At 38.5% G+C, this 16,204-nt stretch overlaps 2 protein-coding genes and 1 long non-coding RNA gene across 4 annotated transcripts; 1 reads left to right on the top strand and 2 right to left on the bottom strand.

Annotated features, from left to right (window-relative positions):
• Window positions 1-1,164, bottom strand: LOC307171993 (uncharacterized protein). 2 transcript variants are annotated; one of them, XM_079893974.1, is made up of 4 exons: window positions 1,145-1,164; window positions 803-1,066; window positions 410-710; window positions 1-240 (listed from the first exon to the last, which is right to left on the bottom strand). In XM_079893974.1, the coding sequence occupies exons 2-4, from the start codon at window positions 863-865 to the stop codon at window positions 11-13; spliced, it is 594 nt and encodes a 197-aa protein (XP_079750100.1). In that variant the 5' UTR covers window positions 866-1,066; window positions 1,145-1,164; the 3' UTR covers window positions 1-10. The 2 variants fall into 2 exon arrangements, with proteins under 2 accessions (XP_079750100.1, XP_079750099.1); XM_079893973.1 differs by lacking the exon at window positions 1,145-1,164 and having other exon boundaries at window positions 803-908; window positions 1,002-1,131.
• Window positions 1,165-1,961: 797 nt separating this feature from the next.
• Window positions 1,962-7,201, bottom strand: LOC307172690 (uncharacterized protein; the record flags this gene model as incomplete). Its single annotated transcript, XM_079895240.1, has 14 exons — window positions 1,962-1,972; window positions 2,114-2,179; window positions 2,388-2,471; window positions 2,558-2,605; window positions 2,700-2,819; window positions 2,964-3,082; window positions 3,235-3,315; window positions 3,485-4,198; window positions 4,282-4,423; window positions 4,517-4,710; window positions 4,794-4,898; window positions 4,976-5,180; window positions 5,346-5,485; window positions 5,572-7,201. The coding sequence occupies 12 exons, from the start codon at window positions 7,199-7,201 to the stop codon at window positions 2,409-2,411; spliced, it is 3,561 nt and encodes a 1,186-aa protein (XP_079751366.1). The 3' UTR covers window positions 1,962-1,972; window positions 2,114-2,179; window positions 2,388-2,408.
• A 1,893-nt stretch (window positions 7,202-9,094) lies between these two features.
• LOC307172921 lies at window positions 9,095-11,587 on the top strand. Its single transcript, XR_013823780.1, has 3 exons — window positions 9,095-9,242; window positions 10,011-10,045; window positions 11,346-11,587. It is a non-coding gene; the product is annotated as an uncharacterized lncRNA (long non-coding RNA).
• Window positions 11,588-16,204: the final 4,617 nt, after the last annotated feature.

Raw genomic sequence — 16,204 nt, 5'->3', positions numbered from 1 at the left:
CACACACACTTCACTCTTCAAGACCTCCATCGGCCAAAAAACAATCCCAGCTACAGTAGCCAGGTTTGTCATCTGAGGAGTAAAACCCCACAAGCACTCCCCGTTGTCCATTTCCCTGGTAGCCAGACCCACAGTCTTTGTAAAGCTGGCTGCATTGTAGACGGCTGCATCTAGAGATGGTGTACGGCTTTCTGTAGCTTTGCCGGTGTCTCTTTGAAAGTCTTTCCCAATTCACTACACCTGTTCAATATCAAAATGACAATGACAGTCACACAATTCAGACAATAAATGAACAAATCTTTAACTGTAAAAAGTTTCAAGTTAGGGAAATGGAAGAGAGTGAGATTAACCTAGCCTAATTGTTTAGACAAAAAACAAGATGGGGCAACCACACTTTTATTAAACTCACTATCAAGCCATCTGAAGTGTGCCTCCTGCTGAAAATGCTCCTGGCTGACAATGTTGTTAAATGTCTGGCATGCCAGAGCCAGCCTCAGGATTGCAGAGCAGCCGTCTTCTAGAACTACGAAGACAAGGATCCTCTGAAGAATGTCATCGGGCAACTGTAGATTTGAAACATGATTTAATATGGAGTCATTGCAAGCCATTTCATCAACATTAAAGTGAATATGAACACATGCCTGCAAAATGTCAGTGGCCACTGCACCATCCTGTGAAACCCTTTTGATCTTTGCTGGGAGTGTAGGTACCTTCAAAAAGTAAAACATAGAAAAACAGATCATTTAAGAAACAGCTGCACATTTATACATGCTACTTTCACTACTTTTTACTGAAATATTACCAAAGTGCTGTGTCTCCTTTTCCTAGGGACACGAAAGACAGGCAGCAGACTCCCATCCCCCATCTTCTTGCCTTCCTCTGTAAAATGTGCAAATCTTCGACCATGTCTGTAATTGACATTGACCAAATATGTTCATCATGCTTTCCCACTTTGACAGTAGTATCTATTAATGTACTACTTTTCATTTCACAAACCATACCCCTCAATTTCAAGGTTCTCCAGCAAAACCTTGCACCACCAACTCCTCAGATATGGCATGTCAGACTGAAGATAAGAACAGTTGTAATGTAATTCACCACAATTAACATTAAACATCTTTGTCAACACCAAGACTGCACTTACGTTGGTGAAATCAAATGCTGCCTCCATAGTTATGTACCAGGTATACTGTAAAGGCAGAAAGGCTGTTATGCTGGCATGTCATTTGTATGAGCATAAATTAACCAAGATGAATAAAAATGGACAATGGATGTTGTGTGGACATCACTAAACATCCTGAAAATAAGCTTGGCAACTCACCATAACCATAAATAATCCACAGTCAATCCCAAAATGTTGTAGGGGTAGCCCCTGTTTGAAGAAAGAACACCCATTATGAATAATTTACAATGACTATCAACCTTATACAATGTTCTTGTGCATTTTCATTGCAAATGATTGCAAATGATTATTACCTCAACATCCAGGCCTGACTGTTCTTCCCATGGCCCGGGCATGAGCTTTTGTGCAACAGCCCTGATAAAAATCAAGACAGTGTTACGAAGAATACTTACAATTTAAATACACACAGTACAATTCAGCTGGGGAACACAAACCGTTTCAGAAATGCAGAATAAAATTAAGAAATTGGTTGAACATGAAATGCCAACAATGCTTACATCCTCTGAACGTGAGGTACTATAACTATGAAGTTTGTGCAAGCAGCCTTGACAAGTCAAAGGAACGCGACTGCCGAGAGTACATGTATATAAACGTGGGCAAGTCAGAAGAACACGACTGCCAAAATTGTAGTTGCATTAATGTGGGCAAGTCAGGGGAACGTGACTGCCGAAATATATCATTGTGTTGTAACCTCAATATGTCTCGGTAGGGCTTGTAGCCAAAGCCTTGTTCCCACTGTGCAAACAGCGAATCGAGGAACAGTATTCCTCTTTTGAGTGGCATCATCACCTATGAGAATTTTCTTGGCAATGAGTAAACCTTTCATGTGTAATATCCCAATAAGCGTTGTAAAAAGAAATCTTCATATGCTTCTTTTCCACATCAACAGTATAGCTTGACAAACTTTCTTTGAAAGCATGCATTACTTACACATAGCAAAAAATGGCCTTGTGTCCACAGCGGGAATATAAGTGCATCTTTCTCGGTGGAGTCGACCTTAAAAGAAAGCAAGTTATGCTGTTAATTCAAATCAGTTTAATTATTGCTGTTAACCCTCTACAATGCGAGCAAATCACTCGCATATGCAAATTAATTTCACTCTGGGCGACTCTTAGAAAATTCAAATTTTTAATTACTAGCCAATGACGATTCTATTGCCAAGGTGTGCGTAGAGGGTTGACTGTACAAATGGGTAGGTACTTACAGGAAGACTGCCTAGAGGGTCTCAACTCAAGGGTGGGAGCCATGTTGGGGGGATGTGGAGGTCCATAATAAAGACATTTTTCCCCTACAGAAAGACAACTGACTTTGTTGTACTGCACAGAGCTCACATAGGTCCCTCTAAAATATACGTTTATACATGTGTATACGTACCTGTAACTCGACTATCTCCTTAACAAGCCTCAGACAAGCATTTCCCACCTGTTCATATGATTTAATGTTTTTTACTGTATTTACAATACAATAATTAAAACATATTGAGTACTTTAACATTCCAACAAAGTCTTTCACTCACCACTGAGTCCATTTCCCTGTTTAGACCTAAAGATAACAGGTTCTCCCTGGTCAAACATGTAGGGCCATCCTTAACCAGAATTTCATTGGCAGGCCTACCCTCATCCAGAACATAGCTGACCTACAAGTAAGACAAATTAAAAGTAGCATTACATAATAATAATAATAATAATAATAATAATAATAATATCAACAAAATCCTTTAATTACTTCAATGGAAGAAGAAGAAATTAAATTCTGTCAAATAAGCTATGCATTTATGTACCAGCTTTTCCTGGAGGGGATGATCTCCTCCAGCTGCCCACATTGTTCTGCAGGGCCTGAGGTTGCTGATGGCAGTAAGTGTTGCACAATGCTGCCCACAATGTTGCGAAGGGCCAACATCTTCAAGAAAAATGAAACAGTTAGTCTTATTAGTGCTAATATACATTAATCTCACTGCATTTGATCTGAAAGTAGCATTCACCTATCCCCAAAATTACACTCTTCCCAGTTAGTAGGCATTAGTTATTTCAGCTCATATTCATAGTGCTCACTTTGTGTTGGTGCTTCATCAGTGGGTGGTTGTGCAGCTATGCTTTCAGTTGACCTCGGCTCGGCTGGAGTGAGTTGAGATCCTTAAGGTTTTGAGTACAGCAACATTTGATGTTATGAACCAATTAAATGACTAGAATATGCATTTCAGTGAAGTTTTTAACTTTTAGACAAAACAAACAATTACGTCACATGGGTCAAGATTAATTACATGACTGACTTTGTATGATGATTAATGTTAAAGCAATTTACTTGTTGCTGAAGATGCCTGAGCCACCACAGTTGTGCTTCGTCGTTTTGATGCATCACCTATGACAGCTTGTCCCAAAGTAGACAAGGTGATGGTGTTTAGAAGTTCAAGCCGACATCCAGAATTTAACTGCCTCTCCAGAAGTGCTCTATTTGTGGAGGTGTTATGACGATGGATAACACTTCTCATAAGAAATGCATGGGTTGATGGAGTCATGTTATTGAAGAAGTAGTTGCTTTTACGCATTTTGGCAAAGAACTGCTCAGCAACTTGGCTATTCAACCACCCTTTCAGCTCAGGGACAAGTTGGATCCTGCGTAGTATGTCCTTTGGATCTGTGGCATTCTGCTCATGGAAGCGGTCATATAAGACATAGTGCTCAGATGATCCAGTGACCGGATGAGCATTATCCTCCCCACAGTGCACACTTTCATGTAGCCATGGCAGTGATACCAGCAATTTTCCATCCCTGGCAGCCTTCACATTCTCTTCTGTGGGCTCAGACAGTCTGCCCTCAAAAGGCTGGAAAGGCAGTGAATGAGGAACCCGCAAATTGGTGTGTGTCGCCAAACCTCTTGCGAAATCATAAACACAGACATTTGGAAAGTGCTTCCAGGAGAGTAACAGGTCTGCAAAGTCCCTGGGACTTTCAGCGCGTAGATTAAATTTGATGCTGTATACAATGCCATGTGGGCAAAGTATTACAGACCATCCACCTAAAATTAAAGATTGAAAAGATTGTGAAGTGTGTAACTTACAACAACTTAATACCATAGTTTACAGAGCGACACAAACTTACCAGATGCACCCCATATGCTTTGGAAGACCTTGTCATATGTTTGTCTGCTCTTCATGTTCTCCTTCAGTCTTGTTATGAGATCAAGGCGGGAGCCCTTGGTGTCGATGTTGCAGGCTTTGCACAATTTTCTCACAACTCCAACCTGATAATATTTATGACAAACTGTAAACAGAACATTTACTGGACACTTTCTTACCCTTCAAACCCAGAGAGCTTCATCACATGGCAACATCACCTTTTGTTTTGCCAACTCATCAATCAGATGGTCCTCAGTAACACTGCTCAGCTGTGCTTCAGTTGAAGAGGGGCATGTTCTCACTTTTTTGAACTCTGTGTTAAGAACAGTGCCACTTCGACGCGTTTCACTCCCAATCCAGGGTGCCCAGTGTTCGTAGCTTGGACTGACAGTGAAAGGGTTGTTTGCACTGCCTACAAAATGTGATGCATTATTTTTAATCCACATTGTGTTTACATAATGAATCTGATGAAATTTAGTAATCACCATAACTCACTTTGGAAAAAACCACGACTTATCGTCGCAAGATGAACAGAATTCCAAAAACTCTCAATGTCATGTTCACCGTTGAAGTCATCAGGGGGTGCTTTGAGGTCACTGACTGTAATGAATCACACAATTAGGCAAAAGCAACACTTCTGCACTGTAAACACACAAAATAATCACAATATCACTTACCTGCCAGCTTGAAAACCCCTTTCCTGTGTAAATCCATGACTACCACGGGGGGGTAAAATCCACAGTTGACACAGGAGTAAGTGTAGTCTGTGTCGCACAAAGCCTCATAGTGGCAATAGGCGTGAAATATGACAGTCCTGGGTGGAAACTTCTCTCCTCTTAACCCCTCCAATGAATCCACAACTCTTGACACAGACACATGGTTCTAAAGTGTGAAGCAAACACAAATACGTCTGAGATAGACAGAGACAAATGTTCTTGTTGCTTAAGGATAGAAACTTCAAAATAAAAATAAATAAAAACGGTGTAATGTTCCATGTACATATAGCCCATAGCCAAGTAATCTTAAGGAGAAAAGATTAATACTCACAGTAACATTTTCTCTGAGAAACACACAAAGTTCAAGGGTGAGAAAAATATGGTTATCAAAGTTGTGAAGACCATCTTTCCACTCCTGGTACCTATACACCATGTTGCACTGTGGACATATCCTATGGTATGTTGAAATGTCTGTGAAACACAAATCACATTGATGTCAACCCATCACATCACTGATCACAATTGCTCTTTACATTAGCTATGCTTCTTTGACTTACTTTCTATCAAGCCCATCATGCTGACAATCCTAGCTTTTTTGGTAACGAGTACAGCCTCTGCAAGTGCAGGATGTCCAAGGCATAACTGGCACGCTGTCTCAAGAGGAAAGAACTGCTTTGGGTATTCAATCTTCATTCTCGGTGTTGTAATTTCTTTTGGCAGTGTTTCTGGGATTTTTTTTTCTTTGAAAATGTACTGCACACTTCTCTTGATACCAGTGTTGTCCAGGAGACTGCAACCCTCTGAGCTCTGTGTTGTGGGCATCTCTGACTTGAAGAGGTCTCTTTGTGTTTGAAAAAGATGCCACTTTGAGATGTTTATGTGTGGACAAGATGTCCGTGGCTTCGTGCAGGGACAATGCCAGGTGTTCCTTTGAGTGTTGTAGGTGACCATTGTCCTCCCAAGTCGGCTAAAACTATGAATGTCTGGCTCATGGATCGACAGGCATATTTGTGATGGAGAACCACCAAAGTCCACAGGCACACAAAGAGGAACATGCGCTGCACAAGCAGCCTTTTGCCTCTTCACACATTTAGCAGCTTTTGCCTCTCCAAAAAATTTTGCTGCAATCATATCCCTCAGGACGTCTTCTCCGAGAAATGTCTCTGCAGCGATCTCGCTACAGTAGTCTACAGAGCGAATGTGAGAGCACAAACTGTAGCTTAATCCACTCCGCTGAGCCAAAAACTGATACTGCACACATTCCTCTAGCTCACATCTAACTTGATGTATTGTTCCCCATGTTTTTCTCTGGACATGGACTGGCACAGAAAACCCATGTCCAGTTTTTTGCACAGAAAATATGCCATTTGTCTCATCGACAGTAACACTCCGCAGATGACAGGCCTGAGTGATGTCGTGAGACAAATCAGCATGTCTCCTCAAGAGGTGTGTGTTATAATTCTTCTTGAGGAGACTAAGATTGCAATGAGGACACCTGACAGACTTCCCATAAACCTCTGCTGCACCCTGCACCGGTTGCCGTGCATACAAGTGGTCTTGTGATGGCCCAGGCTCGGCTGATGGAGTGGCACGTTGCAGGTAAGGCTCGGCTGATGGAGTGGCACGAGGCAGGTAAGGCTCGGCTGATGGAGTGGCACGAGGCAGGTCAGGCTCGGCTGATAGAGTGGCACGATGCAGGTAAGGCTCGGCTGATGGAGTGGCACGAGGCAGGTAAGGCTCGGCTGATGGAGTGGCACGTTGCAAGTCAGGCTCGGCTGATGGAGTGGCACGTTGCAGGTAAGGCTCGGCTGATGGAGTGGCACGAGGCAGGTAAGGCTCGGCTGATGGAGTGGCACGATGCAGGTCAGGCTCGGCTGATAGAGTGGCACGATGCAGGTAAGGCTCGGCTGATGGAGTGGCACGAGGCAGGTAAGGCTCGGCTGATGGAGTGGCACGTTGCAAGTCAGGCTCGGCTGATGGAGTGGCACGTTGCAGGTAAGGCTCGGCTGATGGAGTGGCACGAGGCAGGTAAGGCTCGGCTGATGGAGTGGCACGAGGCAGGTAAGGCTCGGCTGATGGAGTGGCACGATGCAAGTCAGGCTCGGCTGATGGAGTGGCACGAGGCAGGTCAGGCTGCATAGACTGTGAGGTCAGCTGATTATAACATAAGACCAAATGTCTTTCCATGTCCACTCTTCGTATAACTGTCCGTGAACAGTGGGGGCAGTGGTAATGCCCCACAGCACGGCATGGTAATCTGCATCTGTTTGAAATTTGCCCTGAAACAAAAAAGTAAAACAACAGAATAATAGAACAAAAAAATAGGACAAAAAAAACGTGTAAAAGCCTTCGACTTTTAGGGTGGCAACATACCTTTAAAATGTAAAGATTGCTGCATCCTTCATGCTAATCCTAGCTCTGAAATTGAGTGAGAAAACGTGAATGAAAACAGTCAAAAAACAGAAAAAAACTCAATCCGTCCCCTCAGTTTATAAACTGTACTCACAAATTCTTAAACCTGTTCCCTCAGTTTAACAAATCGTGCCCACGGATTAATAAACCGTACCGTACCCACGAGTTCCTAATCCGCGCTCTCAGATTTGTAAACCGTGTAACGTTAGCAGCTACCGTACAAAGTTAGTTAACTGTCACCGTACCACAGGTGGGATGTCTGCCCATATATATTTAGAACAATAATATCTTAGTAAAAACCTAAAGTAATATTGACAAACTATCATTTGGAAGTTTACAATCTCTAGTTTTCATATTTGGTGGCTGTTTTTTAAAATAAATTACTAGAGGAGCAGTAATTTATCAATTTGCAACAAGAATATTTCATATCCATTAGGTGTGTTTAGGCCTTTATTTTGAAATAGAAATAAACATGAAAAATCATGAAAGATTGGTAGAAACCTCAGTTTGTTTTCATGCCAAGAGTTCAAAAGATAACACCAATTAAATTTTATGAGAAAAAAAGGTCTGAAAATGTTAAGAATATAAAGAAAAATATTATGGATTCTCGATTTGTGATGTGACACGCAGCGGCAGCGAGCTATAACGCACATATGTGCTCTTTTTATGTTTATTAGAGGTTGAAATCAAATCAAATACTGCCAAAACACCCATACTATTTCTGAATAGGATGTATACTTCATAAATTGTATGAAATTATGGAAATACATGGTTCAGATCACTCAAAACATATATGAAAATGGAGACGCCCTTATATGGTCAGTAAGGAAGCTGGCTGTCCATCTAGTGAAAAAGTTTGGTACTGCGCTCAAATAAAATCTTACTGAAAGCTCATTTTTTGAGATATCAACCTAAAATTTGGAACACAACTTGTTTAGATTGTTGGCTTTAATTTTCTAGCAGTTTTAGAGTAAAATATATTTTGTAATATATATATATATATTATATAAAATATAAATAATTATATTTTTACATTCTATATTTTCATAAACTCAACTCAACTTATATAACTTTTTTTCTGTTTCACTTTCATAGTTTATTTCACTTTACAATAATCTGGCAAATGTCTTCTTAAAAACAAGACCAACCATATGTCTATATTCCAAAGCATTCTTGAATTACAACCATTTAAGTTTGTATAGGGGTTTTTTTTCTATGCGAAAAAATGGGGTTAATTGTTTTAACTGAAAATGCATAACGTTAGATTCCTCAAATTCTCTTCACATTTACACTTCTCAATACCCGTGAATCAACAATCAGCACTAAATAAACAGAATTAAACAATAAATACAAACATTCATACAACACACCAACACTAAAATGTTATCTAACGTAATAACTTGTGGTCTCGCGCCATTACTGCTCAAAATGGAGATTTGCGTTCGTGCATCTCTTAACTAAAGAACTTTAAAACATTTAAATTAACAAGCAATCGATATAATACTCACACCTACACACTCTACAAACATTATACAACATTATATTTTAAAAAATCATTAGAATTAATACCTGAATAGAAAGGGAGAAAATCGCTTATATTTCCCCACAGCGAAGTATGTGGAATGTAAAAACCCCGCGAATTTTCCAAGTGGAGGTGACGTATTTCCTGTCTGTGAGTGGAGCTCCACTCGCCCACAGTCTGCAGCCAGACCCTTCTCAAATTTCGCGAAAACATTTCCGCCATTTTATTTTACACGAGGCAGCTGTCGGAGAGCAACGGTCTGAGTGAAAATCTGAACATTTATACTTCGATCTTGTAAGTATGCGTGTTATTTTTGATATGTTCATTGTTTAAATTAGTTAGTTGTTATAATGTGTAGGAACCGTGACATTTTAACATTAACATTGCAGAGTACTATTTTTCACCAAAAAGTTAACGTTACCTGCACGTGTTATTGCAAATGTATCTAAATTAAATGAATGTGGTAAGCATGAAACTATGAAACTTATCATTACTATTTTTTTATTATTAATAAGATACCAGTATATTTTGGTTTTTAAATTACAGTTGATTTAAAGCAAATTTTGTAAGTACTTTATATAAAATTTAACAGCAGCATAGTGCAACACGAAAAGAAAAAAAACATAAAGTCTTGTTTGTAAATAATTAAAATATGCAGCATACATTCAGTTTTCAGTGAATTTGTTTCAGATATAAATCTGAATGCTGCTTCTCCATGTTTTGTTTTGACTTTGGAGATATAAAAGTAGCTGGCTACTGTCCCAGATGTCCTGAGAGGTCTGCTCTGGATGGTTCAGTGCATCAGAAGATTAGAAATTTACTTTGGTCTTAAAATGTTACTTTAATAACCAACTGTAGTTTTTTTTATATTAATTTTTTGACAGACAGATAGCCAGTGTAAAAACCTCAGAACTGGAGTGATGTAATCCACTTTATTTGATTTAGACACTGTTTATTGCAAATTATCCTGCAATCAGTCAACAAAGTACTTGTCAATGACTACCATTAAATGTCTAGTTACCAACATTCATCAAAATATATTTTTTTGTGTGTGTTCAACAGAAGAAAGACATATACAGGTTTGGAACCAAGTGAAAGTGAGTAAATGATTACATGTTTTTTGTTGTTTTTTTTTTAAGTGAACTACGCCTATAAGTATCTTTTTATGTTTATTAGAGTTATATGAGTAAGTGATAAAGAATGATTTATAGTGATAGTTCACTTTGAAATTAAATTTTGATATGTTTTAGCTCACCTTATGGGCATCCAAGATGTAGGTGTCTTTGTTTCAGTAGTTTCAATTTTTATATTTTTAGGTCAAACTGTTCTTGTCTGTCAGTCATATAATGCAGGTCTATATGGTGACCACCTGAAAGAGCATGCACAGAGAAGTCCAAATTAAACAATTCCCCACCATAAGTACACACTGATGGCCTAAGACACGAAACGAGCGGTTTGTGTCAGAAAACAAACAGTATTTGTATTGTTTTTACCTCTTATACACAGCCACGTCTAAGTGATCTGAGGGCGCGCGTGCTTCGGTGTGTGCGCGTTCTGGCTTAGTCTAAGTGCGGCGCTTGCGCGAATTAAGCCAGAACGCGGACGCATCACACACCTGGAAGCACGCGAGCCCTCATATCACTTGGACGTGGCTGTGTACAAGAGGTAAAAACGATATAAATACTGTTCATTTTCTCACACAGACTGCTCTGAAAAACGCTTCAGTGAGCTCAATTATAGTAACGCCACATTTTTAATGACAGTAACGAGAACGCCGTTTTTAATGGAGGAAGCAATAATTAGTTTGATTACTCATTATTGAAAAAAATAACGCCGTTTATTTATAACGCCGTTATTCCCATCACTGTATATGTATATGAAGAGTTCAGATGCAAAAGCCTCTAAGTGCCATCTGAAATTTTCTTCTCGAATGTTCATTTTTATCAAGCTCATATATGTAAGTTCAGTAATTTCACTTAAATGACAATTAATAGGTAATTTTCATTGCCATTTAAGTGAAATTACTGAACTTGCATATATGAGCTTGATAAAAATGAACATTCGAGAAGAAAATTTCAGATATATATGTATATGTATATATATATATATATATATGCCTTGTACAGAATTGTTCAATACGCGTATCGTTACACCCCGTATTGCATCACCATTACGCGAGCAAAAATGTTCAATTATTGATATTCATTTATTTATAATATTGATATAAATTATTGTCTATATTGATATAAATTATATAGTCTCAATCTATATTCTGTTAACTCTATATTGGCCAGCTCTAGTGTGCATCCTAGCAAAAGTGATTGACTGTAATTAGTTAAATGACTGTCAACAATGCTTTTCTTGAGCAATAATTCTTTCCTTTTTCTCATTTGGCAGACGCAGTGATGACCAGCTGTCCATCAGCTACGGAATGTGAAATAAAAAACGTTATTTCAAATCATTTCAAACAAGCTCCAGGGAGGGCAGGGGGGTGGGGGTTATGGATCTAAATAAACAGTTGTTAATTAAAAATTTTAATATCTTAATTTGTTTTACATATTTTTCAAATGTTTTATTTGTTCATTTTTATGTTTGAATGTTGTCTATATAATTGTTCAAAATAAATCCCTTTATATTCAATTAGTTTGGATGGATTTTCATTTATGAGAACCTGTTATATTTGAGTGAAAAGAATCCTTATGCCTCATTTTGTTGTCTATTACATGTATATGTAGTGTAATTGATGACTAGTCTATTCTTGGGCTATGGTTAGACGTCTATTAGATTTTCACTGACAGCCCAAAATAAGCCTTGTTTTAGCCTAGACCCATATTGCCTGTCTATTAGACGTATATATGTAGTCGTTTAATAGTGGTCTAATTGATGACTAGTCTATTCTTGGGCTATGGTTAGACGTCTATTGGACGTATAAATATAGTCGTTCAATAGCTGTCTATTCTTGGGCTATGGTTAGACGTCTATTGGACGTATAAATATAGTCGTTCAATAGCTGTCTGATTGTCTATTCTTGGGCTATGGTTAGACGCCTATTAGACGTATATATGTAGTCATTCAATAGCTGTCTATTCTTGGGCTATGTTTAGACGTCTGTTAGATTTTCACTGACAGCCCAAAATTAGCCTCGATTTAGCCTAGACGTCTGGGCTGTGTTTAGACGGCTATTAGACGTCTATTAGACGCGAAATTGCTTGCTGGGAAGTAGCCACGCCGGCTTATTCAGTATGGAAATACACACCGACAATAGCCGCGTTTCCATTACAGATTTGCGCAAATGTTTTGCGCTATTATCTAAATATCGATAAAAAACTATTGCGAAATGACGGCGTTTCCATTAACCGATGTTATGCGACTAAACGTCCTTTTTTCTCTCGCGATAAGTCATTCCAAAAATCAAGGCAACGGACGTTGGTTTATATAATATCACAGCCACCGCATTAGACATTATTATTATTATTAATGGAAGGAAATGTGGCGTGTTATCCAAGCATTAATGGCAGGGAAAGACCCTTATACTGCGAACGACACATAAAGCCTAAGGAGTTTCTGGGTGTTTTGCCCTCATTTCTGCTCCGAGGTTTTGATTGTGGCATTTCTTTGAGATTTAGAATCCAGTATTCCTATAGGCTAATTATTGTTTCTTTTATTAATTTAATAAAGAACTCTGTCTCGTATTCTGTCCAAACGATCCATGTAGGCTACTTTTGTATCCATTCGTTTTTTCCTTTTTTAACCCGTAATTGAAAAACGAAAAATAAACGGTTGTTGTCTTTTTAAAATGCAAAGTTGAACACCAAAATTTTAATTTGAACTGGCTACACCAACTGCTGCGCAAAAAAGTAAATATCGACGAATTTTCAGATTTTTGTTTATGACTTTTTGCCCCTTTATTAAACATTTAAAATATTCACAAATTAATATGGAAAACATGTCGATTTTACTGGTTTTCTAAGGCCAAATTAGAACTTGGAATTGATGTTTTTCCCGCAGTGAAAAATGTTTTTCCCGCAGTGAGAAGAGCCATTAATATTATTAATAAACTATTGTTTTGGCTAAAATCACATCTCCATCTCCGCTGCTAAGCAGACGGATTACACAATCAGAAGGTATTACCCTTTGATTCGAATTTGTTCGTTTTAAAGTGGACATTTCAAGCTTTAGCCTACACAGGCTATATTTTGTTTCAGTTCTCGCGCTCCAGTTTACGGAGATCATGAAAGTGCGTCTGATTGTTTTCTTTTATTTTACAAAAGCACAACGTTTTCTTGTTATTGTGAGTTTACACAAATAAAAGTAGTTGAGAATAATGTATTATTATTTTCTGTATGACCAGAAATGATAGAGTATTTTAAGTTGTTTCCACTGTTGATAGGAAAATGCAAGTGTTCGCGCTCGCGCCTCCGTGTCATGCAGTGCGCGCTCCACACTCAGCTTGGTTCCTTTTTTGCATAAAATCATCTTCTAAATATAGCCTATTAAATGTTATAATAAAATAATATAAAATTATTATTATTTGCTAGATACATGGACCTCAAACACACCGCGTCTTCTAAGTCAGGTGACTGTAAATGCGCAAAAACTGTTTCCATTGCAGTTTTGCGAAATATTCCTTTTTCGAATTGCCTGAAAAACCACCTCATGAGAGCGTAAAAACTTTTTTGCGATAAACGGGAGTTTTTGCGAAATTGACGTGTTTCCATTGTGCGTATTTTCAATTCGCAATTTCAATTTGCGCAATTTGAAGGGTAATGGAAACGCGGCTACAGACACGCCCCTACTGCGTGCTAGAATCTCCGAAAAACAAGCCGATTTCAAACTCAAAACGTACGCTTTTAAATATACCAATACTGCTATCTCAAACATGCAGATGCTTCTTCGTGATCTTAACTGACAGATTCTGTAAAAAAACGAAAATCACCAATTTTGAAAAAAAAAACGCTTCTTTCTCATTTTGCTCGAAAGTTGTGCTGCCTACTTGTGTCCCTGGTTTCCGTGACGGATCACATATTTTATTTGTTATTTATACTAGTAGCCTGTTGTGATTGATTTTTCACGACCCAGATTTTTTGGTGCCCCCCCAAGGACTTGGTGCCCTACGCGCAGTGCGTGATGTGCGTGTGCGGAGCGCCGGCCCTGAGGCCAAAGGTGGTTCAGACTTTTATTCGACGGTAAAGAGAAAAATTACGAACTCTGGGAAACGAGATTCCTCGCGCACATCAGTATATTGTATAGCCTACCTATGTATATATTGTGGAAGGAAAATGCCATAACGTGAAACGCCGCGCGTCGCGTTCATATAGGCTCTTCTGTAGGCAATATAGTTTTCCTCCCATAGAGCATAAAGAAAAAGCTTAACGTCAATGCAGTAAGACGGTGATATTAAAACTCAGTAGCCTATACACCTTATTGAACATGCAGCGCGCTATTGCACGTTAAGCGTTTTATAATGGTTTTATATGGGTGTTGTTCATAATCTGATGTAATCTGTTTGGCTCTATAAGGTATGCTTTATTAAGGTAGGCCTATATTGTGTAGGTCTACTAAATTTGGTGCTTCAATATCAATCACATTAAGCGTCTTAAGTGGGGAAGAACGCTTGATTACGCTGCCGTTGTCTGTTTTAGCAGAATACTGCCATCTAGTGGGAGCAGGTTTTCTCAGACAGCTGTGTGTTGATCGTGCAAGGCGAAACCGGCGAAAGTCTCAAAATCCAAATAAATCAAATAGCATCGACTCAGAAACGAGTCAATGAATGCACGCGTGTCACCTCATCCACAAATGCACATCTTACTTGTTGCATGCACAAATTCTGGCCTACATTAATACAAAATCGAGGTTTTGTATTAACTATGTCTCTATTTGTACAAAATGCTGCACATTCATGTGCTTTTGGATTTTGCACACACAAGTTGTATTGTATTAGTTTAAATGTAGTGACGCACATTTGTGAATTTGTCAAATAAATGGGTAGTTGTGCACACATTAACAATTAGCACCAGGCCTATTCATTTGTAGTTGTTTGTGTGTGGGTTGTGAAATGCTTAAAAACTGCGAAAAGAAAGTCTCAAAATCCAAATGAATCAAATGAGATCGACTCAGAAAAGACATCAATAAATGCACGCGTGTCACCTGATCCACACATGCACATCTTCTTTGTTGCATGCGCAAATTATGACAAACTAATACAAAGGAAAACATTTGTATTCACAAAAATGTCTTTGTTTGTACAAACTGCTACACATTCATTCAATTTTGAATTTTGCACCCGCAAGTTGAAAGGCATGGATAAAACATTTCTGCAACATCAAGTTCATTGATAAGTGTGCTTGCACGTGTTAATCATTTTGATACTATATTCATCCCATACATTCACATGGCAAAAGGTCTCCAGCATTTATGTAGTAAGAGCTTTGATTTTAATAGAATCATGTTGCAAAATTGACCATCTGAAGTGGGGTTCAATAAAGATTGAGAACGGCAAACTCCTCGTCTGAATTTATTTATAAAATATTTTGAAAAGACAAGAGTGAAGAACAATGGAATTATACACCAAATACATGAGAAAAAAATAGTACAAATAAACGTGATGGACAAGAATAATGCTTCAGAATCAAGACAGACCCAATTAGAAAAGGAGAAGGCTTATTTTAAAAAGATAAAAATTGATCAAATGTAGGGCAGGCTATAAATTAATAAAAGTTTAAAGGAATTAACATGTACTGATGACATTGATTAGTACATTACGTTGTGCATAGATTGTGCTTTCTGTGTTGATGCAGGTTTACTCTACGGTAATTATAAGAATCCACAAGGTGGGAGTGTTGTGTTGTGTTGTATTATAGAGATTCCCCTATTAAATCCAGTCACGCAGCAGGCTCTTTTGTTCCAACGGGAAAGTGTCAATGCATGCCCTCTATTAACTAATACACAAAAGTTTCTTGACTGTATTAATCTTATACTAAACCATACTGTAGAATGTTATGAATTGTTTCCTTCAGTTAGTTGAGAAATCATACTTTTGTATCGTGAGCTGCTATCCGGGACTGGAAATTGGGAGGAGTGAATTTAAGGGGGGACGGAGTTCCAGTTCGTAATGTAGAAGATTTCCATCTTTTTTTCCACGTTATAGCCTCCAAATGCTATGCAAATTTCATACATTCAACAACTAGGGTCCCCCGTGAATCTCAACCATATGCTGCTACATAGGCCCAGGTTAAAATATATATTTACAAGTAATA

The sequence above is a fragment of the Squalius cephalus genome, assembly GCF_949319135.1.
Source record: "Squalius cephalus genome assembly, chromosome: 15".
In the NCBI taxonomy this organism is placed as follows: domain Eukaryota; kingdom Metazoa; phylum Chordata; class Actinopteri; order Cypriniformes; family Leuciscidae; genus Squalius; species Squalius cephalus.
This window is presented reverse-complemented; position numbering and strand designations above follow the sequence as displayed.

Coding starts and splice junctions, on each gene's coding strand:
- LOC307171993 (XM_079893973.1), bottom strand. CDS start 1,117: ATGTTTAATGTTAATTGTGGTGAATTACATTACAACTGTTCTTATCTT. Junction 711..802: donor AAAGGAGACACAGCACTTTG/GTAATATTTCAG, acceptor TACTTTTTGAAG/GTACCTACACTCCCAGCAAA. Junction 241..409: donor ACACTTCAGATGGCTTGATA/GTGAGTTTAATA, acceptor GATATTGAACAG/GTGTAGTGAATTGGGAAAGA.